The following is a 27,078-nucleotide window of genomic DNA, read 5'->3' as shown; positions in this document are numbered from 1 at the left end:
AATTCATAAAATTGCAGGCACAATGGCCAGGGTTTGAACATACTACATCATACTTACTGGCACAATGCAACAAGCCATCTAACCATAGGGATAGGACCCCAATGACAAAAAAGAGAGAGAGAGAGAGAGAGGAAGCTACTTTGTGTCATCATTATTTCAACTCACCGTGGTCAGTGGTCCGATGGAACCTTGGGAGGGGAACTTCTACACCTGAAATGGAAAGAATGAAATGTGCACACAAGTCAAGGTGTAACAGCTGCTCATGAAATGCCAGCAGGTCATTTTTTTAAACATACTGCCTTTCTCATACTGACACAGTGGTGCACCATGATGCTGAATCTTTTTACTTCGATACCCAAAAATGGCACAAGGGTCGCTCAAGGGTACTCTCGGGTGCTACGTAAAAATGGTGCTTGCTGACTTAAAGGGGCCCGAACCCCCCTTTGGGCTAGTGAAATAACGCAGCGGCGGGTAGCATACACTGCTGTGAACATCTCAGCCAAGTTTTGATGTCGTGCCCATAAAAGGGTCCCATGAAAGGTACTCTATAAAAGGGTCCTTAACCACCTTTCTTTCCAAGCCTCAAAAACTCCTTAGGATGAGTATCGTGCCTCTTAGGAATATATTACTGTTACATTTTCAATAAGAACTAGTACAAGCGTAGATACAAGTACGATAGTCGTCTTTCTTATTCCTCCTCAACGTCCTTAGTTCTGACAGAGCGGGGCGGTGGTGCCCCGTCTACGGTGTTGCATCACCTGGCTTCAATGTGTCTTCTTTCAGTAGAAACTGACGAGCGCTGTTGGCAACACATACTTCTGGCCACTGTTTTTGACGACCTCACCTTGCCACAAGCTTTTTCTGCTTTTTGGTTAATGACAAGCCCACCTCATCATAGGTATAGACCACAGTATTGTACACATACGTCACGAAAGGGAGAACTTGGTCCCAATTTGAATTATCAGAGGCAACATACATTGAGAGCATATCGCCAAGAGTATGGTTCAAGTGCTCTATCATGGCGTTAGTTTGAAGATGGTATGCTGTACTGGTGCGGCAGACGATTCGGCATTCGTCGAGTAGTGCCTTCAAAGCACTGGAAAGAAAGGCGCGGCCTCTATCGCTCAGAAATTCGCAAGAGGCACCGTGGCACAGAATGAAATGTCATAACTGATATGATGCAACGTCGCAGGCAGTGGCAGTCGGCAGAGCGGCCGTTTCAGCACAGCGGGTCAAGTGATCCACTGCAACAATAATCCAGCGGTTGCCTGTAGGAGTGGATGGTAGCGGTCCATATACATATATATCAACATTAATACCAACACGATCAAAGGGTCAACTAGGGTAGGGGAGGAGTTGTGACGGGTAGCCTTGTTCGGGAGGTAATTTTCGGTGTTGGCACTGAGCACACGAGCGAATGAACTTTCAGATGTAGTTATACATGCCACGCCAATAAAATCGGAGGCTATGTCAAGCGCAGGTCATGAAGAGGCCGGCATGCATGCACTGAGAGTCTGTGTGGAAAGCGTTGCAGATAAAGTCACGGAGATGGCAGGGTATCACAAGAAGCCACTTGCAAACGTCAGAAAGGTCGCAAGCGGCTGGATGCAGCTGTACGAGCGAGGAGGAGACGAGCAGCCCCAGCCAATCAACAGCAGCTGAAATGGACAGTACCCTAGGTGGACTCCTACAGAATACTGCCCCTTGTTCCAGCTCAGACTGACCCAATTAGACAACAACAACAACAACAACAACAACAACAACAACAACAACAACAACAACAACAACAACAACAACAACAACAATAATAAGAAGAAAATGAAGTTGGATTATTACTTCCAGCTCTCTCATCCTATCTTTACTTATTATCTCTACTTTATCACCCCATGAATGATTCACCAATACACTCCCTTTTCTTTAAAATTTTAAATGGGGTTTTATGTGCCAAAACCACTTTCTGATTACGAGGCACGCCGTAGTGGAGGACTCTGGAAATTTTGACAACCTGGGGTTTTTTAACGTGCACCTATATCTAAGTGCACGGGTGTTTTCGCATTTCGCCCCCATCAAAATGCGGCCGCCGTGGCCGGGATTCGATCCCGCGACCTCGTGCTTAGCACTTAGCAGCCCAACAGCATAGCCACTAATACACTTCCCTATAAATTTCTGATAGGACAGTGCTGAACATCGGTAGCCTACTGCAGCAAAAAGAAATAAAAAGAAGGCCCGTCTTCCGAAGTAACACCTGGACTGCAACCCCTAGAACTTGACTCACCCGAAGAGAAGATGTCCATCTTGAGAGGAAGGCCAGCCTGTGCAGCCGCTATCAGTTTCATGGCCAGGTAGAACTGGGGACGACCAAAGTGGCCCAGGCGTTTGGCACCACACAACTCGGTTATCTGGGTGAGAAATTTACAAATGCTAAGTTGAAAAGGCACGACAGGCAAACGTCACACCAAACTACGCTGGCTCTCTCAAAACACTCTTTGCATAATGACAAAGGAGTGGACACAACCTGTGGGCAAATTACATACAAGTGCACTTCGCCATGCTTCACTTGCTCGCAACTAATGATTGCTTTGGTCATACGATTTTGTTTTCTTTGGGAGTTTCCCACCATTAGAAGAGCCTGAAAAGCAACGGAAATGGTGAGAACATTTCATCTACAGTAACCTCCTGGTTGTGCATTCTATTCATGCACTAACCATGATTATCAAACATCAGTGTGTAAAAAACAAGGGATGAATGTAAAGAGACATACACAGCGCATGAATAAGCAACTAGCCAGAATTTCAGCTCTAGTGAACTAACCATGCTTTGCAATTGGAGATTTGGCCACTACAATGATTAGAACTGCAACAGCATGCAGCCACACCATTAAAAAAAATTTTCTTTTCAGGTTTGATGCACATGTCACACCTGTTTGCAATGTCACACCTGCTGGCCTCAATTAGAAATCAATGCTTACCACTAAAATTCCTTCCCAAGTTATACTACAAACACAGTATGGTTTGTAGGTTCATATAGCACAGTATGGTGCTGTCATTTATCATCAACAAACCAAACCGATGTGAAAAAAAAAAAAAAAATGCAGGCCCAACTGTAATGGACAAGTTGCTCTCAGCAAAAACATGGAAGGGCTTAAAGGCTTAGCTGTGAACTGTGCACCACCGCAGTACTCTGCCAGTTGTTCCAAATAAGAGATACCAGCCACAGGAAGATGTAGACTCAATTAACAAAGGGCAAACAAGAGAAGCCTCAGCATGCAGCCAAAATCTCAACATGGGGATTTGTCTTTGTCAGAGAAGACAAGATGTCAAGCTAACAGCAGCCCTGCAGTTAATATACTCAGTACTGTCGCAACCATTGCTTAAAGTGGCCTGCGATGCAGAATGGGCATGTGGTTTGTAACTGCTGTTAGGCCGGCATGGGTCTTGGTGATGCCTCAACTGCAATGACAGCACTGATGTCGGGGCAGTTGGAATTTTACTTGCTCTAGATTACGCATTCCTCGCCAACCTCAATAGAATGAGGCAGTGTGTTTTGGCAGCAGATACAACTAGATATGCTTTTCACTGTGACGAAGTTTTCAGAGCACAAAAATAGGCATTAAAATATGCAAAGGATGAAATAGTGACAAAGGTGGGGGAGACACACCGCCCGCCCCTTAATTCAAAGAAAATTTGAGTTTCCCAGATGCTGCAGTGTTTCTCTCCCCTCCCCTCAAGCATTGCCCCACTCCCTTCCCCCATTTGCATGACCTCGAAGCACAGTGACCCTTGGTTTACCAACAGTTGCCTGTTCTTTCTTTCTCACAAAGGAGCACGCCAAGACCAATGTAAGTCTTCATCATCAGCCTATTTTAATCACTGCAGGATGAAGGTTTCTCCCAGAGATCTCTGATTACCCTGTCTTGTGCTAGGCGATACCAAGTTATGTCTGCTTCTATCCTAATTTCCTCACATCACCCAATTCTGTGGCATCCTTGACTGCACTTATGTACCCTTGGAACCTATTCTACAACTATAATAGACCACCAGTTATCGGCCCTATGCATTACATGGCCTGCCCAGCTACATATTTTCCTTCTTTAAACTGGAATGTTGGTTAACCCCATTTGCTCTTTAATCCACACTGCTGTCTTCCTATTTCTAAATGTTACGTGCAACATTTCTCGTTCCACGACTCGCTATGCAGTCCCTAACTTCTTACGTGTAGGTATGCATCCCCAATGCAAACTGAGGCTGCGGTTGTGGGGACAATGCTACCTTGCTATTGCAAACTTCTGGTGTGCGCTACTTTTACTGGCAACAGTTTATTACGTCACAGGCGAGTGAAATGCGAGGGTTCTTTCTTATTGAACAGTGCTGGTGTGTGTGGCCAGGTTTACAAACACTTCGCCAAAGTAACAGCACAAGTGACTTGTGGTTTTTCATGTTGCTGTCACCTTATTTATTTTTTTTTTGCCCCACTGTACATTATGTAAGTAATTTTCTTCAACCTAGTCTACCCCTCCCAGCTCCATCCCCACTGCTGACAGCAGCTTAGTAGGATAGTTACAATGCAGTCATCAGTAACTTCCTTACCTTCCTTCATTTCATTTAAAAATAAACTGATTTTTACTACTACTTTCCTTTTCATCTGCTTCTCTTTTGAATCGAATAACCGTTGTTTGAATGTGCTAATTCCCGCAATTACTTTTTCTTTGAACTTGGGACTGGACAAAGAATCCTTTTAATAGAAATAACTTAGAGCCAAAATAATGTTGCAGGGCCCCTTTCACCTCGTTCTTTATGCAATCTCTTTTTTTCTGTCTGCACATAATTATTCTTCCTTCCAGCTCCACTGTGCAAGTCTGTTTCATTTTTCATTGACTTCCAGTGCAAAAACTACGCAATACTCTTCATTCAGAGGCAGCAGAAACACTTTATAACACCAGGCTTACAGGTGTGGATATAAAAGTTTGCGTGGGTGTTATACAAAATCACTTATTTGAACCTTTCCATAAGACATCCATTGCTGCCAGCTATAATCTTTTTGACGTAGTTGCCTAGCAATATTTTAAGCTTATAATCATTCTAACAATCTCAATCTCAAGTGCACATTCAAATAATTTTATCATAACAAGTGAAGAACTTCAAAATTTGTTATTTCAAACTTTATCAATTTTTCAGAAACGCAGTCAAGAACAGCTGATTAGGCGAACAGTCCTACGACACAGTCACAACAGGCCCCTGTCTGATATTCAAGCTATTGTGTATGCTGATAGCTACTACTATAATCAGTTACACACACAGAAGGCCACACCACAGAAGCCACAGATACATTTATCAATGCCTGCATCATGACCAAAAAATAGGACAGGCCACATGAATGCATGGAAAGGGAATGCACAACTTGGCATGTCTGCATAAGCTATAGTCAATATAACATATTCCCTCCAAGCAGAGTGATACGTTGCTAGACCCACATTCCTTATTGCACCATGCTGCCTACAGTACATCACATATCAAAAGCAAAGCAGAATACTAACAATATGAAATCTGAAGCAACATTAGCTCAATAAGCTATAGTTCTAATACAATACTTTTCAAAGTTTTCCAGTATGTGACCCCTTTTAGTTGCACCAAACTTCTCTTGACACAACTCCGCCCCCCCACACACTCTCTCTCTCCCCCTTACCCCTTATAAGCCTTCTGAAATTTGACTGCTTTTCAAACATGGGGATACATTTACATTTTAATTTATTCAAAACACGACAAGCACAACAGAGTGAGCTACCAAAAATGCTTATGTTTTTAACAAGGATTAATTTAATTATGTATTTTAATAAGAAGTATGCATTTGCTTTCTTGATACAACCATATTTGCTGAACCCAAATTGTTTTCACACACACACACACACACACACAGGAAACGGCATTGAATGCGTATGGGCACTAAGACTGAACATTCATCTTTGTTATGGCAAGCAGAATGTACATGCAGTTGGGCCCCCCGTGACCCCCAGAAAGAAAGCTCATGACCTGCAGTTGGAGAAACACTGTTCCAATATATAAAGTTGTTTCTATCAGAAGCCATTTCACCAAAAAATTAGCAATGCATTAGATATCTATGATTGTACTAGCACTTGCACAGGTCCCACATAACACAGTTTCGAAGTCAGAACATGATGGATCATCTTTTTATATGGCACTGTCACGATTCTATTAGAATGATATAACATGTTTTTCCAGATAGCTTATTTAGTTTTCCTCCCTTTTATATTCAGATACTACAGCCCCTGCTATCACAGGGGTGGGGAAACACAGCAATGCATACGAAAATAATTGCAAGTCATGAAAACAGTACAAACTTCCAAATGCAATACATACTTTTATAAAAGCAGGTTATGGACAGCATTCAATGGCACTTAAGAATATTTTCAGATATGAACATTTGGTAGTTCCAGTTCAATAATTTAATCTCACAATTAAATTTTTTTAATCTTTTCTTTCTTGTGCTTTTTGTTGGCTGAGATCTAGAAGAACCGACCATGAAACCAAATGGGTGTAAGGCCAAGGAAGAAGGAGTGTTTAGCAGTCTCAAGGGGAAAGAAAAAACTGTACTTAAGTATGTTGGGTGTTCTGAAATGCTTCCCAGTGCTTTTGGAAGTGCACTTTTTATTATGTATTTTCTAGCCGTCACAAAAGCAAAGCCAACCTACTATATGCACTGAGCTAGACAATTGCAGTTACTGACCGATAGCTTTCCTACTGTTGATACAGTACGTATAAGAATATACAAAACATTTCCTTGGCTTCTTCAAAACAATTTTATGTTCACAAACAAAATCGATTACTGCGAGAACCCCTTGGCATCAGTCACTGTGAAATAGGACCAACTATATTAAGTGCGCTAGAATATTTTTATCACGTCACATTATTCAAGTACCCCGTTTTTTGTAAAACTGTGCAATGTATTATCAAGTGACGTGCATTCCCGATCCGGGAATTCATGTCTGTCAAATTACAACTGTACCTTGAGCCACCAAGATTGCGTCGAATGCCTCCTTGCTTTCTCGCATTGCATGATCTTGATTAACAAACACACTTCTCTATAGTCCTTTCATTTTTTTACAGTCAAGTGTTATTTCATGATCTTTCGTTTCTTCACTCCTCTTTTGCAGCAAATATATTATGTGTATTTTGAAGCTTGTTTATCGCTTGTAACCTGATTGTTATTGCTGCTGTTATATTTATTTGAACCCCCCTCCCCCACACGCACATACCAGAAACAATACTGCACCTGTCTCTGCATTCATGTCCTCTACTACGATAGCATCCTCTCAGGGCTGCATCACTTGTAAATAAAACAAAACTACCACCTTACTGTGCTTGCACACTTACAAGCACAATAAATGACGAAAGCTTAACACTCCAGCTCACAAATGTTTTAAGTTGCACTGGCCAACTACGTGAGAACAAGTGGACACTTCGTAAGCACTGATGCAGAACCATACTTGTCTGTACTGTACCAGCCTGTACTTTCAAAGCATTAACATTTCTTAAAGCACATTCGAGAAGCAAATTTTTCACTGCTGTGGCACTTCCCAAGCGAGATACTGCCAAATCTAACAATCTTGTGAACTATTGCTTTGATGCTAGGATCTCAGCTGCCCGGATTTGTTGGCATTGTATAGATGCACAAAATAATAAGAAAAGTACCTTTCTTTCAAAGAAAGCAAAATATCAAACACAGCGCCAGCTGTTCACAACAAAAGCGCGTGACGAGATTGACTGGTGAAATGCGCAAGACGCAACTCATGCTCGGCAGCAAAATTTTACGGATCGCGAGATCTTGAAAAAGGCTGAATACCTCCGCAAATTCGGAACACAGCCTGGTATTTGGATTCCCGGCCTGCACTAGTATATGCGAACGACAGCGTGCTGTACGGTTTTACTGCTCGCGGATTCTGCGTTTCGTTCATACTAACATGCTAGTAAATCAAATGAATGCTCGTCGAGCCTTTGACAACGAAAAAATGGCGAAGCAGAAGGAAGAAAAGAATGCCTTTACAAGATATTGAGCCTCACATTTAAGTGCGCTACTTCATCACAACAGGAACACCGATATTGCTCCAGATTATGCGGGTGCCGTGCTGAACGCGCTAATCATGGCATGACTGCCGAAAAGGTAAACTAAAGCCTGGAAGCAATTGAAAACACCATCGTAATACGCACCAAGGCTTATGTTCCCGACGCCAGCAGCTACTGACGCGAAACTCTTCGGCTGGCTGAGCAGCTCGGCAAGTGGCAGCGAATGTAAATGCAAACCGCGGAAGACGACGCTGCGTCGACAGCTGTCAGAGACAGCGCAGCGAGACACCGCCAGCCGCGGGTGTAACCTTACAATGTAACTAGAAACACACACAGCCAGCAGAAAGACATTTCAGTTAATAATCCACACGCAAGTACGAGAACAAACGTATCGAGATAGCCGGCCTTGATCGCTTGATTACACGGTGAGGCGGGTCATTGACCAAAGAAGTATTTCTCAGTCACGAAGTTTACAACGCTCATAAACGGAAAAAAAAATAAAATAAGTGTGACAAATGCACACCTACCTGCTGCAGCGTTTCCGTTGGTAGCTGTGTTGCCAGTAGCAGCTCAGATGCCTTGGAACCAGATATTTTTTCTTGGCCGTCGACGTCGTAAGCAGAGAACAGCTCGCCGAAATAGCGCTGCTCGGCATCGGTCAGTTTCAGCCCTGGGTTCTCCATCGCGGCTGACAGCTTGTGTGCTTGTAACGGCACGAATGCGCGATCAAATACTCGCTGTCAGCATCCCTGAAAAAGTAGGGGACCCGGACATCTGGCGAATCGTTCGACCAGTACGCTCGACCCGAAAATTAAAAACGCCGCAAGCGGTAAAACTGACGTGCCGAGCACTCGGCTTCTATTTCACACCACCGGCTGCCCGAGCGTCGACGTTTAATTCACGGAGGTGGGATCACAAAACGACATACGTAGAGCTGCAACGGAACCGCTTGACGGCAATTACGAGCCAAACACTCATATGGCATGACAAAAATAGTAGGCCTAGATATCCGGTCTCTGCCGGCTATTTCGGCTCCTACGCATGCTATCGGGAGGTTACAGGGAACCAGAGATTGCGAGGGTGACTCAAAAAGAACGGGTCGTACCTCGCCTGCCATGGAGTTGGTCACCAGTTAGCCTTCCTTCCGAATTTTACGACGTAAAACGAGCACCGCGCGACTAACCCATCCTTCGTCGTCTACCATGCACACACCGGAGTCCGGACCGACATTCGCCCGTAGTAAAAAATTCACTTGTATCTTTTTAGTCGTAGTTGTCGTACTAACAAAAAAATAGTGACACTGACAAACGCGGAATATTGGGAAATAACATTACATAACTTCTTTATTTTCCCGTAAAACACATTAACTGGTATGATGAGCCAGTAATTGCGCCAACTAGCCAATCGCGGATGGGATTTCGTGACTGGTTGGCGGATTTGGCGCGAGTCGGCGAGGGTATGCGCATGTCAGCCGGCATTGTCTCGCTGCAAGAAACCGGCGCCTACTGAAAACTTGTCAAAAAAAGGACTCGTCGGTACAATTAGGACCATTAATCAGCAACTGTAGCGCAGTTTGTTTTGTTGAGCAGCATCTCGAGGCACAGAAATGGCAGACAAGGACGCCGGTGAGTTCATTAAAAAAACATTGCAAGCTTCTTCTCCATGAGCTGTGTGTGTTTAAGATGACTGGTCGAGGTGGTGGCGCGGAGGCCATGTAGCTCAAGTTTGAGGCTATTGCCCTCCAAGAGTACGATATTTGAATCGTTACTTTCATACGCACTCTCGAAAATAACCAGAAATCATGGTTACAGGTTTTATGCAGCATCTATGAGGCATTGGGAGATGTTAGGCTACGCCGGCCAGATATCCTTGGCGTATCTGGCATAATCCGCATTGTGCGCGTGTCGTTGTTGGTGTACAGTTTCGTGCATTGCTTTAGCACGTCTCCTAGTCGGCCGTAGTGGTTTGTCTTTTAAACTCTCGTGGCTTCACTCTCGGGATACCGTAGTTTCCTGCATATTCGCCCTCGTCATTTTATGTGCTTATTCATCTTGTTTTAGTATTGGTGAAACATCCATGCTGCTTCGTATCTGTCACAAATGGAACCGACTGGAGTGGCAGTTTCCTATTTATCTCTCATGTTTACGTTCTCTGGGTGGTTCACAGTATTACTCGCGTAGTCCCCACTGTGAGTTCTAACGTAGCACTGCGTCATGCAACGGCTTCGTAACTTCGGCGGTGACGTAGTTTTCCTAGTGTTTTAAGCGGAACAGCTCAATTATAAATGGAGGTCGTGTGAAATTTTACTCTGTTGTTTCAGTGCGGCATTTTGGTTGCCCAGTGATGCCTTTTCCCGATGGTAATGCCTTTCGCGTTCGTGAGTGATCAAGAGCACGACCTACTGGAACTCCAGACCTGAAATAGCGTTAAGTAGTCGCTCCTATTGCCTTTTTCAGGCAGTAGCAAGCCGTACAGATCATGCACATTACTATAAGCCGCATTGTTTATAGAGTTCGTAAAGTACACAAGTTTCATTGTGTATGTTGTAAAGTTCACTTCTGTCCTCTTTAGAAACGGGAAACCTCCGTAACATTCAAGGACATAACGATTACTACTCATTTTAACTTCTAAAAGTTGTCTGTGAATGCGTCGTAAGTTCAAAAAGAGAATTATGCCTACAGCTTCACTGAGTACTTGTCTTTCGTACCACCATTATGCTGCCGCTGTACCATGCAGAAAAGCTAGCTTTGCAGTTTGTGGCACAAGAGTTCCGTGGCACAAGGCCTGCAGCACAGCATGTTTTAAAGCACTGGGATCGCTTTTGCAAGCCTTCTGCTGAGCTAGACATCCAACAACATTAAAAACAAGCTATGGTCACTGTTACATGAAACAGACTCGATCAACGTATTGCGCATGTCGAGCACAGGACTTACTTTTGAATACGTTTACCAGCTCATCTGCCTTTCACTGCAGCACACAGCAGTAAATCCTAATGCCATCTATGACATTAGGCTATCTGTAATCAACTCAAAAAAGCTAGATTATCCTATGAATCTTTTGAAACAATTCTGCCAGTCTCTTACGGAGGCTCGGAAAGGGAAATTTATGCCGTCTAGCATTGCAGCTACCGCCTATGCTTGTTGTTTACCTTTCTTGCACCGCTCTTTCTCCTCTAATTTCACTATTGAAACGCAAAGCATTCACCAATTTTTGGTTTCTTTTTATATTTGTTAATTTATTCATTTACCACCAATACAAGCACTTTGTTCCTGCCGAAATGGCAGCACGAGCGCTGAACAGGTCGAAGAAGCAGACGACAGTGAACAGGTTATAACTAGCGCCACTCTGCTTGTACACTCTGTCCCTAGCTGCAAAAGGCACGAACTAGACCAGGCGTGCTGGAGCAAAGATATCTGTGCAGGTCTGGAGTTCAGTAGGTCGTGGTCTAGAGATACTCCACCTCAGGTGGAGCATCAAACGCGGCTACTCACGAATGGGAAAAGCGCCGAAAGGCTTTAGCATTGGAAAAAGGCATCATTACAAAATCGCGTCCCAGTGCAGGGTAGAAAACCGGATGTGCGTCATGACCTAGTCTCGCTAACCTCCCTGCCTTTTTTCTCGTTTATTTCTGTCACTCGCTTGGTGTCACTTTTTGCGGTGCGGCTAGTGAAAACAAAAAAATGTTGAGTACGTAGTACACGTTGGGAAATGTTGTCACCTTCACAGAAATTCTTTCACTGCTTTGAACATATGCAAGCACAATGTCTGAACTAGGAGTCTGTTGTCATGATAAAGGCCTGGTGCACTGCTCATTACTCGATTGCCCTGTTATGTCGAGCTTTATGAAATTTGTTAGTGCCACTGAAAATGCATTGCACTGTTAAAATTGCTAGACTGGCCATTGTAATTGGTGCCCTTTCATTACGCCCCCTTCGCAGTGATTCAGATGATGCCTTTGAATTAACTCGTACAAGCAATGTGGCATTTACATGTGAAAGCATGATTAGAATAGCCTAGGGCAATCATTCATGATTTTGCTTCCTATAAACTCAACTGCTGTACTTATTGTTGCATCTTGGGTGTCTTAGTTGAGGTTGCTAACAGTGTGCTATGTGTGCAGTTGAAGAGAGAGTGATCAATGAGGAGTACAAGATATGGAAGAAGAACACTCCTTTTCTCTATGACCTCGTAATGACGCACGCGCTGGAGTGGCCCAGCCTAACGGCCCAGTGGCTCCCAGACGTGACTCGGTAAGTGCCCTGAACAAGTTTTTGCACATGGGCAGATTAATGACTGATGCAAGCAGAAGGCAATAGTTTGGATTTTCCTCTTGCCTTTCTTTTTTGCAGCTTGCAGCGACAAGAATGCCATTGCTAACCATGAAACCATCTCATGAGATTCCTGCTGTGATGCTCTGTTTCTCATTGTAATTTCTTCTGATTTCTTTTGCCATAGCAGGGGTGTAAAGCTTGTTGTTTGAATTATACGGTGCATGTATTTGTTTCAAGGCAATGATGCCTTAAAAAATTTCACCGAATAAGTTTTTGTGTTTACTTAAAATAGTGTGTTGTGCTTCTGTCCTTCTGCACTTAGGCTATAGGATGGCATACTCGCTCACTAGCACCAATGTTGGTGAGTGAGTATCTTCCTATTGTGCCAGCCTATGACTTCCTAAATGTTCTTGTGGTGAGTCACCAAGAAGATGAAGGTCTAGCACTGCTGCTGTATTGCTTTCTCCAGTCAAAAGGACCCAGTTGACCTATAGTATGAGCTGAACTGTTGTTTGACAAAGCAGAATTTTATGTGTACACTTTTTGTGCGACCCATCTGTTGAAATAGAGATCACTGAACAGATAGAACAAAAGGATCATTGTCAAACTTCTTGTGAAATTAAGCAAGAATGGTGCAGAGATTCATCAAATGTTCTAACAGGCCCACGGAAAGGATGCCATAGAGGAAAGAATTGTGCTCTAATGAGTCCAGCATTTGGAATACTGTGAAGAGCTCAAGGACAAAACATCAGGAAATCCCTCGACCTCGTGTAAAGATGAAAACATAAATTGTGGGATTCTCGTCTGCGCGTTGACTGTTGAATGATGTTTAGAATGACTTCACAAGCACTTGATTTAGGAAAGTCATCCATTCACGGGATTTTGAGTGAAAACTTGTAAATGAAGAAGGGTTGCGCCAAGATGGTGCTGAAACTGCAGACTACTGAGTAAAAGTTGTGACAAAATGAATGTTGCATTGATTTGTAAGCTTCAGACAACAGCAATAAATCCTTGCAAAGCAACTTCACGAATGATGAAACGTAAATTTATTAATACAGCATCGAGCTTAAGTCACTGACAAAGGAGTGGAAAACAGATGAGCCAAGGCCATAAAAAAGCACGGAATAACAAAGAAAAAAATTGGCAATGTTGATTGTGTTTATTAACTGGCATAAGATTATACACCATCACTTTGTACCCAAAGGCCAGACTGACAGTGCAGTTTTTTACATGGAGGTCCTGAAGCGACCACATTTGTTGTAAGAGGGGAATTGGTTTCTGCACCACAATAATGCCCCTATGTACTCTGCTTCAATAGTGAGTGAGTCTTTAATTCGCAGTTTGTGGGACTGAAGATCTGAGAAAAAGAATTCTGCAGCCTGGTATGCGGATTCAAATACTTTGCAGTACATATTGTTGCAGCTAAGGTGGCGGTCAGGGCATGGAATCCACCAAGCCCATCGACTACTACGTCATGTTGTAGAAAATGAAGGAAAAAGGGTTTATTTAGCTTAGTGACACGGCTCCAGTATGAAAGTCCACTCCATGCAGGAGCTAGTTAAACGTCTCGGTTCACATCAGGACACCCTGTCCTGACTCTCAAAAAGTCTGTTTTAATGCCGTCGTCTTCCTTAGGCGAGTCGACTAGGGACTCTGAAGACTCTCCATCAGCAAATCGCCATCGTCGAGCATGGGCGTGGCAATACCACGCCCCATGCTCGTCATAACCCGCCGTAACTCCACCTCCGAAGGAACTGGTTTGGCATCTGTGGAAAGAAATAGACTGGCGACAGCTAGTTTGCCGTTACCCCCTCCCCCCCCTTCTTTGTTCTGGCTGCCAGGTGAAGGGCGGGCTGAGGGCCTTTCATAGAACCCTGCAACGGCCAGTGTACACGATGTCTTGACGGCTGGATAAGTGCCGAGGGATGGGTGGTGATTTGTCTCATCTAATTACTGCACTTCTCACTACGTTGTCGGGGTTTCCTCCCTTTCATCCTTTGCTCAGGTTTCCAGGTAATGTTGGGGTGAGTGCACTTCAACTATCAGTGCCCATGCTGCGTTGTCGTCTGGATAAGAGGTGTGGTGATTTGACATGTGGCAAACGTTCAATTACTGCGCTTCTCAATATGTTGTTGTGGTTCCCTCGCTTTCATCCTTTTCTCAGTTTTCCAGATAATGGTGGAGTGAGCGCTTTTAGTCATAGTCCACACCGCATTGACGTCTGGATAGGAGGTACGGTGGTTCGACATGTGGCTTACGTTCAATTAACACCCTTGGTGGTGTTGAGATGTAACAATATGGAAAGAACACACTTCTTCAGTTTTAGTGCCTGTCAGCAAAAACATAAGAAATTCAGTCTTCTCATGGAAGTTTTGACACCAGTTCAGGTATCTTACAGCTTGTTTTCACCTTCCTGATGCCTGCCTAATTTCCACTCTCTGGCTGCTTCATTGCCTTCTTGATAATGTAGTTTGTCCCCTATTGGTAGCAGTCGACAAAATCACTTTTGTCACTCGACACGTCCACCTTGGTTTGTTTGTTTCAGCTGCTTGATACCCTATGCATGATGGTGCCAGTTACCTGGCTTACATAATGGATGGACATGTTCAGTAGCCATGTTGTGCATTCTATCAGACCTGAAATTGTTTCCTTAGAGTGGCTAACAGGCTCTGTTTCTTTTTCCTACTCAGCCCTGAGGGAAGGGACTACAGCATCCACAGGCTCATTCTGGGGACACACACGTAAGTCTTTTTTTTCCTTCTTTAGCGAGAATCTTGAATGCCACTACTTTTGAAGCTTGAAAATGACTTTTTGACGTGCAATATCTCCCGCTCATCAGATCTGATGAACAGAACCACCTGCTCATAGCAAGCGTACAATTGCCAAGTGAAGATGCTCAATTTGATGCAACTCACTACGATAGCGAGAAAGGAGGTAAGACAGTTCTTGTTCTGGTGTGAAATTGTAGCAGTAGAGGGAAGGATTAGTATCTGCATTGAAACGGTGACCTTGTCAGGCATGTGAAAATCCTTGCGATGTACCGTATTTTTGCGATTCTAAGCACCCCCCCTCTATTTTCGCGAGAAAATTCGGAAAAAAGTTTGCATGCGAATCTAAGCACCCCCCCTATTTGTTAGGAAGAGCGCGTAGCCAAGAGCGCCAACCGTGCTTGCTCACTCCGTCATCGAGCCGGAGCCGTCGGAGTCCCGAGGTGGCACGGCGGCCACAGCGCGACTACGCCGTACAGCCGGACTGTACGACTGTACGGTGAAAGCTGCAGAAAGCGTAGCCATCAACCATCGCAAAGTGGATTTCGGACGCTTGGAAGCGGGTCCAACTGAACGTTGTGGTCAAATCATTTAAGAAGTGCTCGATCACAAACCACTTCGACGGAATGGACGACGACCTCCTGTGGGATACCAAGAGCGGCGGTTCGAGCGGTGCGACGAACTTCAGTGGCAGTGATAGTGACTGAGCATCCGACACAAGCGGTGGGCTCACACTCTGCACCAATTTTTCTTTTAAATGTTTGCAAAATAAAATCTTATTTCTCGCACCCATCTCGTCGTGATGTCGCAGCGAAAAGAGGGAGGGGGGGGGGTAATTCTAGATTTTTCGAATCTAAGCACCCCCCCTCACTTTGGGCATCGCGATCGTGAAAAAAAAAGGGGGTGCTTAGAATCGAGTAAATATGGTAGCTACAAAACTGTGCAGTCTTGTCTAGAGCTGGTCCTGCGTTGTGCCACCACAGTAGCTTTTTCTAAAACTGTGTGCTTGCATATCATTAAGGGGCCCTGGCAAGTTTCTTCAAGCCACCATTTTTGCTTTAGATCTATTCTCAGCATGGTCAAAGAACAGAGGGCAAAAAAAAGTTGTGATAAACAACACATGTAAACTGAAGTTATCAATATACAAACGAAATGAGAGTTGCATTCAAGTTTTTACAGCTCTCAATGCCACATTAAACTATCTCATGAAATCGTAGGGTGGCACCAACAGCAACACAACAGGAGTCGATGTGCCATGGTTGCTAAGCTTGCTCTGCTTGTTGATGGCGTTCCCATAGCTTCTGCGATTGGGCTGCATGTGGCACAATCTCAGAGGCCGTGGTGTCACTTTTGTGGTTGCGCGAGGCTGTTGGCACGGCGTATGCTTGCTATGTTGTTGTGTCATTCCCATGGTTGCAAAACCTCACCCGTGGTGGTGTGATAATCAAGCAATACTTACAGTGGTTGTAAAACGTAATGCCATAGTTTTTTTTGCAGTACTCACAATATTCTGTGAACGTAAATCACGCATTTCATTTTCAGCCAATGATCTAGCAGCATCTTTGCATCTGTGGGCAGCGACACAAATCGCGCACACCACTGTTCGCAAGCGAAGCGAAACGCGGAAATGGTGAACAGGCATGCAAAGAGTGGAAAAACACAGATATTTGTGGGTGCATGTGACCGGTCAGGTGGTTTAGTTCCCCGTGAAGTGTTGCCAGCCCACATGGCGCTGCTAGCTGTTTCGTTGAATGCCCATGTTTTGTCAACAAACTGTTTCTATTGTATGAAAACAAAAACAATGGGCATTTTGTAAGATAAATTCCTCTTTTTAAGCAGCCCGCTTTCGCACAGTGTTTGATAGCTATTGTGGAATTACGTGCGCACGGCGTGTGATACTGCCTGCAGCTCGATTGAAACTACTTTGGACCTTGCGATTCTGCGTATAGGTCGACTCTGATTATAGGTTGACCCCCGAACTTTGGAAAGTCATTTAATGGCAAAAATGTTGACTTATAATCGTCAATATATGGTAGTTTAGGAAGAAATAGTAAATTGCACTTTAAAGTAATTGCTTAGTAAAAAGTGATCAAATGCATTCTGGCTGCCTTTCAAAAACTTGTGTGCCCTATGTGTAACAGTAGCAACAGGCATAAAGTGCAAAAAACAAATAATTGTAATTCTTGCATTACTTCCCATTGCATTGCTTTGGCTTGGAAGATGGAACATATTGCATGTTTTAGATGGTTGGAAGATCTTGTTGCAAAATTGGGCATCGCATTTTGTGTGCATGAATGAATGCAGCCAAACATTCAAGCATGTGTTTAATTATGTGCAAAGCATGTAGAGCTTCTGTCAAAGAAAATATCAAACTTTGCTGGGATGTTGTCTTCAGACTTCACATGATGTCAACATCTAGGTTTCCCTAGTTTGTATTGCGTTTGTACATAGTTTTTGGAGGTCCCAGTACAGTCTTCGACTATGGGACCTCCTTATGTATACTACACACATGTAATTTTCTGTATTTTTAGCAATAAATAAAGTCTGAAATTCATATTTGCATCAAGTGCTTGTAGAGGTTAAGACCCCATGGCTGTTGACACTGAGGGAAGAGATTGGTAGTGGCATGCAATTAGAACCAAGTTGTTAGTGCAAGGGAGCTTTCTGTTATAACATTGTGCATTTCTCTGTCTCCTTGTTTCAGAGTTCGGTGGTTTTGGATCTGTCAGTGGGAAGATTGATATTGAAATCAAGATCAACCACGAGGGGGAAGTCAACAGAGCGCGCTTCATGCCGCAAAACCCGTGCATCATCGCCACGAAGACCCCCTCGAGCGATGTGTTAATCTTCGACTACACTAAGCACCCCTCAAAGCCTGGTCTGGCACCCTATCTCATTTTCTTCCTCTTGCACAAAAGTGTTTTGCTGTCAGAACACGTATTTGCGCTGTGACTGCTAGGGAAATATATTGCATGCAGTGTGAAAATTTCTTGTTTTCACCCTTTTGTAAAGGAGCCATTTAGTTAGTGAACCTAAATGAAACTTCATAATTCTCATGGACATCTGGCTCAGTATGTTTAAATGAGAGATGAATGAGTTTACCGAGAGTGTAGATAAGCCTTTTATATTAAACCTTTGTTTCTTTTTCTTTTTCTTTTTCTTTTTCTTGTGACGTTGCCTTTTTCCCCAATGATATTGACATTAGTGTATCTTGCTTCGTTCAATATTTTTATGCATCCTTTTTTTGTCCCAGATCCCAACGGTGAATGTAGTCCTGATCTCAGACTTCGCGGTCATCAGAAGGAAGGGTGAGCATGGCAGTTTTATGCATTACAAACAGTGAAAGCACAGTCCAGTATGCTGATTAACAGTTCAGCATACAACATACAGTCTACGTCTCATTTTTTGGACTATCTAGGGACTGTGAAAACGTCTGAGAAATTGGGCAGCCTCCCCTCCCCCAAGAAAAAGAAAACGAATGCATGCCTTTAACAGCCTTCACGGGCTCAAATTACCACAGCCACATCCGAAACAGCTTAGAATCCTGCCAATAGTAGTATTAGGTGTCTTGGTGCTGGTACTGTGATAGGAGACGGTGGGTGCAGGAACACATTTTAAGCCACGTGACTGTGGATCCTTTTCACTCTTGTTATGCTTCACTGCAATACAGTGTGTATGTTTGACTCCTAAACACCGCTTTTGGGAACCAGCATTATGCATTAGACTCTTGCCGTGCTTTTTGCACTTTGACGCCATCGGTGAGGATGACAAAGGCAGAGTTAGTGCCATTGCAGACAGCGGCGAATCCTTTAAATGAAAAATGCGGCACCAAACAGCAAGAAGCTTGATAGCAAAATGCAGCTAGGCCTAACTAAAGCCTCTCGATGTTTAAAAGTAACACCATCTCCACTACCCGCCCCCGCTTCCTGCTTGTTTTTCAGTCACGCTACTGCAACATAAACGACGTTGCGTATTTCTGGGCACGTCGGGTAGTAACTGGGGTCTGGTGCTTGCAACTTGACTGCAATTTTTTAATATTCTTTTTCCCAGAAATTACATTTTTACACGTTTCCTTTTTATCAAGCGGAAACATTGCATGCAGTGGAACGCAGTGCAAAATGCATTGTACGAGTAGAAAAGCTCTCTGCAAGCACAGCTGTCGTAGCACACCCGTACTTCTAGTTGTGCCTTCTTTGTCATGGTGTACCTGAGCGCCTATTGTGTTTGGTTTTGGTGCACCTATACGCGCTGATTTACTATTCGGTGTCCCAGCACATTCGGCACCCTTGACAAAACTCAGGTAATGTATGACCAACTTTGATGTAAGCTTCAAGATACAGTTGAACCACACAATAAAGTGGCTGAGAATGCGAAAAAATTCGCTTTCACGAGAATTTTGTTGTGAAATGAGACAGCACAGAGGTAATGCGTCGCAGAATAAAACTTTACTGTCAAAATTTCGTAAGCCTACTTTGGCAAGCTTGCTCGAGGATATAGAACCACGTTGCCAACAGTACAAAGTGCGCCGCATGCGTCGATCAGCAGTGGAAGCACTGCTGCCGTGGAGCAGTATTCTTGGTCAGTTGCTTTCAGATATACGATCACTTTTGCGTAACTCGGCACTGAACGCAGAGCAACACTGCTCCACGCATGCAGCAGCGTTTCTCCAGTGCACGCCCCGGACGCCGACACGTCTGGTGCTGACCACAAAAGTGATCGTATCTCGTGTACCTGAAGGAAGTCGGTCGAGATTACGGCCCTTTAGCGCAAATTTACGTCCGGCGTCGAATCCACACGCAATATCTGTCGGGTTGCACCAAACCAGCGTTCTTGAAACTAGGAATGCGTATTCCCGGACAATCACTTAATCACGGCTCAATCCGTCGCACTCTATGCTGCTACTGCCATCTCAAGTGCCATAGACAATTCCACGCCAGTGGCACGGGGATTTCCTTGTTCTTGCTACATTTTTATTGCTACGCACTGAACTAGGTGTGCAAAAACCGCCGTCGCCTGTCTGTAGCCTCGTGTGTGCCGCTTCAACCGGCGATCAGTGAACAAAATGGCGGCTGTGACGTGCTTCCGGCTTGATCGCTTCCGGCGCTTGGTTATTTTTGTAAACAAAAATGGCCGCATCCATGCAAGTGTAATGTGGTGTTATTTCATGCAGTTTTAGTGCAAAACAATAGCATTTTAGCACATTTTGGGCCCTGCTGGCCTTGCATGAGTAGGTAATATGCAGAGTTATTTTCCGGAGAATTTCGTTGATGCGGGATTATAGTAAAGCAATATTTGATTGCCGAGAAGCACAAAATGCATTGAATCCTATGGGCTTTCTCCGGTAATACGAAAATATCTCGTCGCGAGAATTTACTAGTCACGGGATTTCGTTATCGCAGGTTTCGACTGCGGAGCACAATGGAACGAGTGGGTGCTCCGGAGCTTAGTTGCCAATTTCTAGAGGTTTCGTGTATGGCACCTAAGAGATACTCTACGTGTTATTTCACGTAATAGGATCTTAAACAAAGCTTTTATGCAAGAGCAGAGGCGTGTTTAGTTTTTACTTGTTCTTGATAAGTTGTCGCATTTTGTGCGAGTGTGTACCACGCGGTCATTTGTGACGAAATGCCGCGATCCTCACAGGTCTGTGGGCCCGACACTTCTGCGGTCAGTTCACTTAAAGGGCCTCTCACCAGGTCTGACCATTGTGAGCCAACAAGCGCAGTACATAAAATGCAAGCTAACGTGTGTGTGTGTGCTAAGTATTGCATCCCTAGGCGCCGCAGAAAGAGCTTAAAATTTCAAACCAAATGCTATTTTCCCATCTCCTCGCGGGTGCTGTGCTCCTAGCTGGACAGTTGACATCAATCGTGCAAGTGTGCCTACGTACACGGCAGTGTTGTGGTGCCACTCATAGTGACATATGAGTTTGAGAATTATTCTAGGCAACATGATCTATTTGTTTAATCTGTTGCTTCTATAGGTGAATGATAGAGAAATAATAAAACATACAGAATGAATGGCTGCGTGTTTTCGTTTCACTTCATACCATAGCAAACAAGATGTACTTCTGTTTCGTCTGCTTATTACCAGGTAGTGCAGTCTTGCACGCATGCAACGAAACTGTCATTTTCTACTGTGTTCCAGCGCCAGGATTATGCTCTTTCATCTTTTCGCACCTGCCTCAGGGCTCGAGATTGTGGCATTGACTTATACCGCTAAGCAGCTGCTCTCGTACAGAGCACGCAATGTCAGCTGCTTCACAGACGAGACAAACGCAACAGGTCACACACGAGACCATCGCTGGAAGGGCGACGCTCAGTGAAAATGCTAGAGGGAGAACGAGAATAAGAAGGCTGTGCCCGTGACGTATTCGTTATGTGACCCTCCGGCTCGGGTGTGGGAGAACACAGGGATGGAATTTCGCTTGAGGAGGCTAGAGGGGGCAAATTGAGAGTGTCTATGTTGGCAGTGACGCTTGCCTCCTGAAATCATGGGTTCACGGCGCTTCAGGTATTTCTATCTCTGCTATTAATGAACTAATTAAGAAAAGTCATTGTGGTAGAACACTCCCTAGAGGGCGCATAACTTCCAGTGTATAACCAAAATTTGCTGGGTGGCATGGCGAGGGGCCCTTAAAGGGTCCCTCAGGCCCTAAAGAAACAGTCTACTTATCTTTTCTTGAGATTTTGCATGGTGCTTGCATGGCACTTCAATGTATGTGTTTGGTTACCTCACGAGATATGGGGGGCACCTATAAGAAACTGGAATAGCACTGCGCTGGACGGAGCTGTCGTACACATTTCTTCCACTAGGCAAGCATTGGGCAACTTGTTTTGAGATCGTTGCGCCCAGTGGCATCTTCCGGCAAGGTTTTCTCCGGGTACAGTGATTTTTTTGCGTGAAAGTAGTTTCGCGCACTCCTAGTTCGTCGTGATGGCCGATTTGAGGGAACAGCGCGCAGCTATGAAATTTAGTTTCTTGCCTGGGAGAAATGTTGCAGAAACTGTGAAGACGGTAAACACTGCTTGCAAGGACGGTGCTATGAAAAAAAACTCTAGTGTACAGGTGGCCTTCGTGCTTAAAAAAGAATAAAAACATTGATTTGTGACAAATTCGTTCTAAATGTCCATCAACTTCATGAACGGGTGAAAATGTCTAAAAGATTTATGCACTTGGGCTTGAAGATCGACGATGGACCATTGAAGAGCTGGAGAACCTATACGGACCATTTTTGAGCTCGGTTCAGTAAATTTTAACCGATGATTTGGCAGTGAAAAGAGTTGCTGTGAAATTTGTGCCTGGAATTCAGACAGACCAGCTAAAAGATTGAGTAGAAACATGCCACGCTTTGAAAGAATAGCTTCAAAGCCACCGAGACTTTCTTTCCAAGGTTATTAGTGGCGTCAAGACATGGTGCTATTCTTATGACCCCAAAACCAAACGTCAATCAAGCCAGCGGATAATGCCATTGTCACCTTGCCCAAAGAAAGCACGTCAAGCGAAGTCAAATATGAAAACCATGCTCATATGTTTTGTTTTTTATGTGAGGGGGATAGTGCACTTGGAGTTCATTCTACTAGGTCAGACCGTTAATCAAGCTTTTTATTTAGAGGTACTGAAAAGATTGTGTAACAGTGTGGAACAAAAAGCCTGATTTGTGGCACTCGTGAGACTGGTTTTTCCACCACGACAACGTACCAGGTCACGTAGCGATCTCAGTGCCCCAGTTCATGGCAAAATATAGCACTGTTGCCCCACGCCCCTTACTCACCTGACTTCACTCCGTGCAACTTTTTTTTTTTTTTTGCCTCGAATGAAGAACACGAAAGGACTACGATTTCATGACGTAGAAAAGGTGAAGAAAAAGACAAATGGCCATCGAAACAGACTATATTAAAAATATTTCCAAGAATAGAGTCGCAGATTGGACCAAGGTGTTAAGTATAATGGAGAGTACTTTAAAGGTAATAAGGTTGTTTTGTAAGAAAAGACAAATACCTAGTCTTTTAACAAGTATTCCTCTTTTTTTTTTTGTACCCCCTTGTATAAGACGTGCACAGAATCACAGCGCTATGTTCTTCAGCTATAGTCCGAGTTGCTCTGCGATTTGTACAGAACTGTGCTGTTTTGTTTGTGTGTGTGTGTGTGGGTGGATTTGCACACCTAATATTAACCCGAGTTTATTTTGTAATTTTCATGACAGATACGGTCTTTCTTGGAACCCTAATCTCAATGGCCACCTCTTGAGTGCCTCAGATGACCACGTGAGTTGAATACAATACTTTATTTTGCTATGTGTTTTATGTGCGCACAAATTTTACCTTAGAAAAATGGGAAGAAAAGAAATTGAGAAGCATGGAAGTACCCATTCGCGGTAGCCAATTGCATTTTGGGTCACTTTTGTCACATGTTTGCAGCTGAAAGTGAGTTTATAGAGGAAAACCATTAAAGTTCCTCGGAATATAAACTTTGAAGAAAAAAATTCTTCCTGGTCTTGGGATGAAACCCAGTACCACTGTTTTTCTGGTATAGTCGCACTACCAAATGGGCCAACTAGGATGCTAGCAAATAGTAATAACAACAGACAGCAGTATCTAATGGCAAATTCCAATGTAAGGCGACTCTGGGAGAGCATAGCACCTCCAAATGCACAATTGGAATGCAAGCACTGCTACTAGATCAAGGCAGCAACAGAGTACGTATGCTAGTTCTATTCCTAAGTCTCTCGGTAAAGTTCCATGCTTCATGAATTTTGATAGAGCAGCTTCAGGAGCCCCACAGGAGGGATCTCTTTTTGACAAGTACTCATGGTCGGCCATTGGAATGTGTGGGCGCTTCCCAATCCCCAGTCTGCCGCTAGAATGGCCTTGTTCCTAGAGAGTAAAAATGTTGCTCTGTTCATGCTTCAAAAGTGCAATTGCAATTCACCAAAAGGTCGTTAAGAGCAGTATTGCGCAATGTGCCATTTCGTTTTTCAGACCATTTGTCTCTGGGACATCAATGCTACTCCAAAAGAGAATAAAGTGGTTGACGCTAAAACCATCTTCACTGGACACACCGCCGTTGTTGAAGTGAGTGGGCTGTCTGCTTTTGCTGATTTGGTTAAGAAGAGGGGGTTTTAGTGAATCTGTTCTCATATTGGTTGGTTCTTTCTTATCCATTGTGTGTGCGCTCAGGATGTGGCATGGCACCTTCTCCACGAGAGCCTTTTTGGATCAGTAGCAGATGACCAGAAACTGATGATGTAAGTACTTCTAGTTATTCTTTACTCTTATACAGTTGACACAACTCGTAACGCAACTTGCTGCATGCACTGCTCGTTGCGACTTATTTTCTTGTGTTATTGCTTTGCGTGCTTTTCGCACTTCGTCAGTCAGTGGTCAGAGGAACACTCTGCCCACATTAATTGGGATTGGCTGGTTGTGAACGGTAGATGATAAGCATAACAGAATCTAGCAGAAGGCATCACTGCTAAAGTCTCGACCATTGTCACACTGTCACTACATAAAGATGAAAGTACTGTCAATGCATCCACCGAATCGTCATCCCCCGACAACAGAACAAAAGTCAACCACGCTGTGACAGCTGAGTGGTAGCACATTCTTTTGCGACATTCATTGTCTGCCACTTCCTTCATCGCCGCTGTTGGCGCAGCCATTTAGGGTAGAGTTGCCACCACTTGAAACTGCTTGAAGAAGTTGTTTGGGACCGTGTCATTATTTAACACTTAAATTAACAAACTCTGGGTGTGCATAAGGGAACTTGCACAGCAGATTGTGTCAATTGCAAATGCAGCCTTTACACGACTTGGGACTTGACTTACGACTGCGGTTTAGCTGTTGGCTAGGCTTCGCTGGTTTCAGTATGTGTTTGCGGCATATCAAGAGCAAAATCTCACTACCGTATTTACTCGAAAATAGGTCGAGCACAAATATATATCGGCCTCCATATATTGTGCTGTTTAAGAAATAAAAAAAAAATATTCGCGTATGGCTTAACCCATTAGAATTTATTTATTTAAGCATACCTTGCAGGCCCCTAGAGGCATTGTGTAAGGGGGGAGAGTACACTCAAAAGATTGTACAATAATTAGAATGCATATGTGAATACATATACAAAAAATACAGTGTAAGACATGCACTAACATACAGTAATGTGGTGTTAAAATTGTACAAAGGACAGACCAAATGCTTTTGAAAGCGAGAGGTCAGTGAACAAGAAACTTTCACAAAGTAAAATATAATCAATAGAATTGCAGAGCGAGTGGGACATATTTGGCTATAACACAACAGTATTTAAGGGATAGTAGCACAATAATAATGGGGAACTCAAGAAAAAATAACGCATTAGGTATGTAGAGTTTGAAAAATGCGTTGTTAGAAGGTGCTGGAAATCTTCCTGGTCACTCTTATTGGCACGTTGAATCAATTATGACCCTAAATCTGCGTTACTGTATCACCATTGGCATTTCAAAATGGCCGCCTCGTGCCTACTTTGAGCCTAGCTGCCATAGCGTCTTCCATATGCTGTAATACGTGTGCTTAGGCATTAGTCCACCGTCTGTCTTCCCGTTTCCTGCGTTTCCAGAGTTCATCATGATGCCGCGTTTAAAAAGAAAGTGATTGTGTGTGTGGAGACGGACGGAAAGCAGGCCATATCAACGATGTCCGGAGTACCCGAAGCTTGCAAGGTGGGATTGGCGCAAACTGAAGCAGATGGTTTTCGCCAGCAAAGCAACACAGTGGACCGAAGCAGGACGTATTTGTGACGACCCACTTTGGCGATACGGGTGCCTCGGCCCTATCTTGAAAGTGATCTGCGACGGGGACAGAGCCCGCTGCGCACTGTGTTTTCGCCACTTATAGTTCGAATTGAAGCGAGAGGCAGCTGCTACCGCGCTTCCTCGCTCCAACGTTTTGACAGCAAGTTTCCGCGGTCATCGAGTGAGAGGTGTTCATCTTTGCTTGTGCATGTGTGACACCATGCTATTTAGTTGGGACTGTACTGTACGGGTACGCAGTAGTGTACGGGTGTGCATTACAATCTGTGCACATTAGAATGGAGTAAATAAGGTGATTTGTGATTTGCGTGACTGCAGCTTCGATGTATGATATCAACATGCATGGCAGGGTGTTTTGGTTTGTGGACTTGGCCTTCGCAGCTCCAGCGGTGGCTCTGTACTGCATTGGAACTCCATTAGCTCAGTACTTCGCTAGCCTTGATCACGAATATAGGTCGAGATTCTTTGGTCACGGATATAGGTCGATAGATAATTATAGGTAACATTTCCGGAAAAAAAAAAGGTTGACATATATTCGAATACAGTCTTTCTGATTGACTTGGTTGACAAATTAGCACACGGTTGTGCAGTCGTAGTCCAAATTATTGCACAGCACGCTATAAGGTGTCTGAAATGTTGGTCTCCCTTACACATTAAGTCGGGTCATTGTCGATGCTGCAAAGCTGTCTGAATAATCGAACATGTCCTAATTATGAACGGTGACTGTACATGTCTGCATTATTTTCCAGTTCATACAGGTAACAGGCAACACTGAAGGCCAGGGAGTCTTGCTGTTGCATTCGTGACCAAAAAGTAGTGTGTCAAATACAAAAGATATACAGTAGAGCCTCATTGATATGATCCCATTACATACAATTTCCCAGTGCCAACATTCGTGATCGAGAACTCCAAAAATGACCCAACAGAGTTACATGTATTGTTTACTGGTTCATACATTCCTGGAAAGCACGATTTTTCAGCACCAACGTTTAGTAAATCGTCAAACTGTGTTCGTAAGTTACGTTTTCCAGCCTCTAGATCCCATGTAAACAAGACAATGCGCGAGGCGTGTGTGGTCAAGAACAGTATATGCCACCTGCCGTGGCAGCTTCACTGCAATACTCGCCCGGCTGTCTCATGTGAAAACGCTTGCACGCACTCCGTTTCTTATTCCGGTA

General features: G+C 44.0%; 2 protein-coding genes across 7 annotated transcripts in view; one reads left to right on the top strand and one right to left on the bottom strand.

Moving 5' to 3' along the window:
- Reps (RALBP1 associated Eps domain containing) overlaps window positions 1-9,337 on the bottom strand; it is a 70,043-nt gene extending 60,706 nt beyond the window's left edge. For all 6 annotated transcript variants that reach the window (XM_075695646.1, XM_075695647.1, XM_075695648.1 and 3 more), the window contains exons 1-4: window positions 9,184-9,337; window positions 8,606-8,827; window positions 2,276-2,399; window positions 166-210 (exon numbers count right to left, since the gene is read on the bottom strand). In XM_075695646.1, coding sequence (XP_075551761.1) covers window positions 166-210; window positions 2,276-2,399; window positions 8,606-8,761 — 325 coding nt within the window. In that variant the 5' untranslated portion in view covers window positions 8,762-8,827; window positions 9,184-9,337. The remainder of the gene's footprint in view (window positions 1-165; window positions 211-2,275; window positions 2,400-8,605; window positions 8,828-9,183) is intronic.
- Window positions 9,338-9,517: 180 nt separating this feature from the next.
- Window positions 9,518-27,078, top strand: part of Caf1-55 (chromatin assembly factor 1 p55 subunit) — a 30,397-nt gene continuing 12,836 nt past the window's right edge. The window contains exons 1-9 of the mRNA XM_075695652.1: window positions 9,518-9,703; window positions 12,199-12,328; window positions 15,040-15,090; window positions 15,189-15,283; window positions 17,822-17,995; window positions 18,371-18,425; window positions 23,324-23,384; window positions 24,099-24,191; window positions 24,297-24,364. Of these exons, the coding sequence (XP_075551767.1) occupies window positions 9,685-9,703; window positions 12,199-12,328; window positions 15,040-15,090; window positions 15,189-15,283; window positions 17,822-17,995; window positions 18,371-18,425; window positions 23,324-23,384; window positions 24,099-24,191; window positions 24,297-24,364 (746 nt within the window). The 5' untranslated portion in view covers window positions 9,518-9,684. The remainder of the gene's footprint in view (window positions 9,704-12,198; window positions 12,329-15,039; window positions 15,091-15,188; window positions 15,284-17,821; window positions 17,996-18,370; window positions 18,426-23,323; window positions 23,385-24,098; window positions 24,192-24,296; window positions 24,365-27,078) is intronic.

Source organism: Dermacentor variabilis, chromosome 6 (assembly GCF_050947875.1).
Source record: "Dermacentor variabilis isolate Ectoservices chromosome 6, ASM5094787v1, whole genome shotgun sequence".
NCBI classification, from domain to species: Eukaryota; Metazoa; Arthropoda; class Arachnida; order Ixodida; family Ixodidae; genus Dermacentor; species Dermacentor variabilis.
The sequence above is the reverse complement of the archived record's forward strand: the minus strand, read 5'-3'. Positions and strand labels throughout refer to the sequence as shown.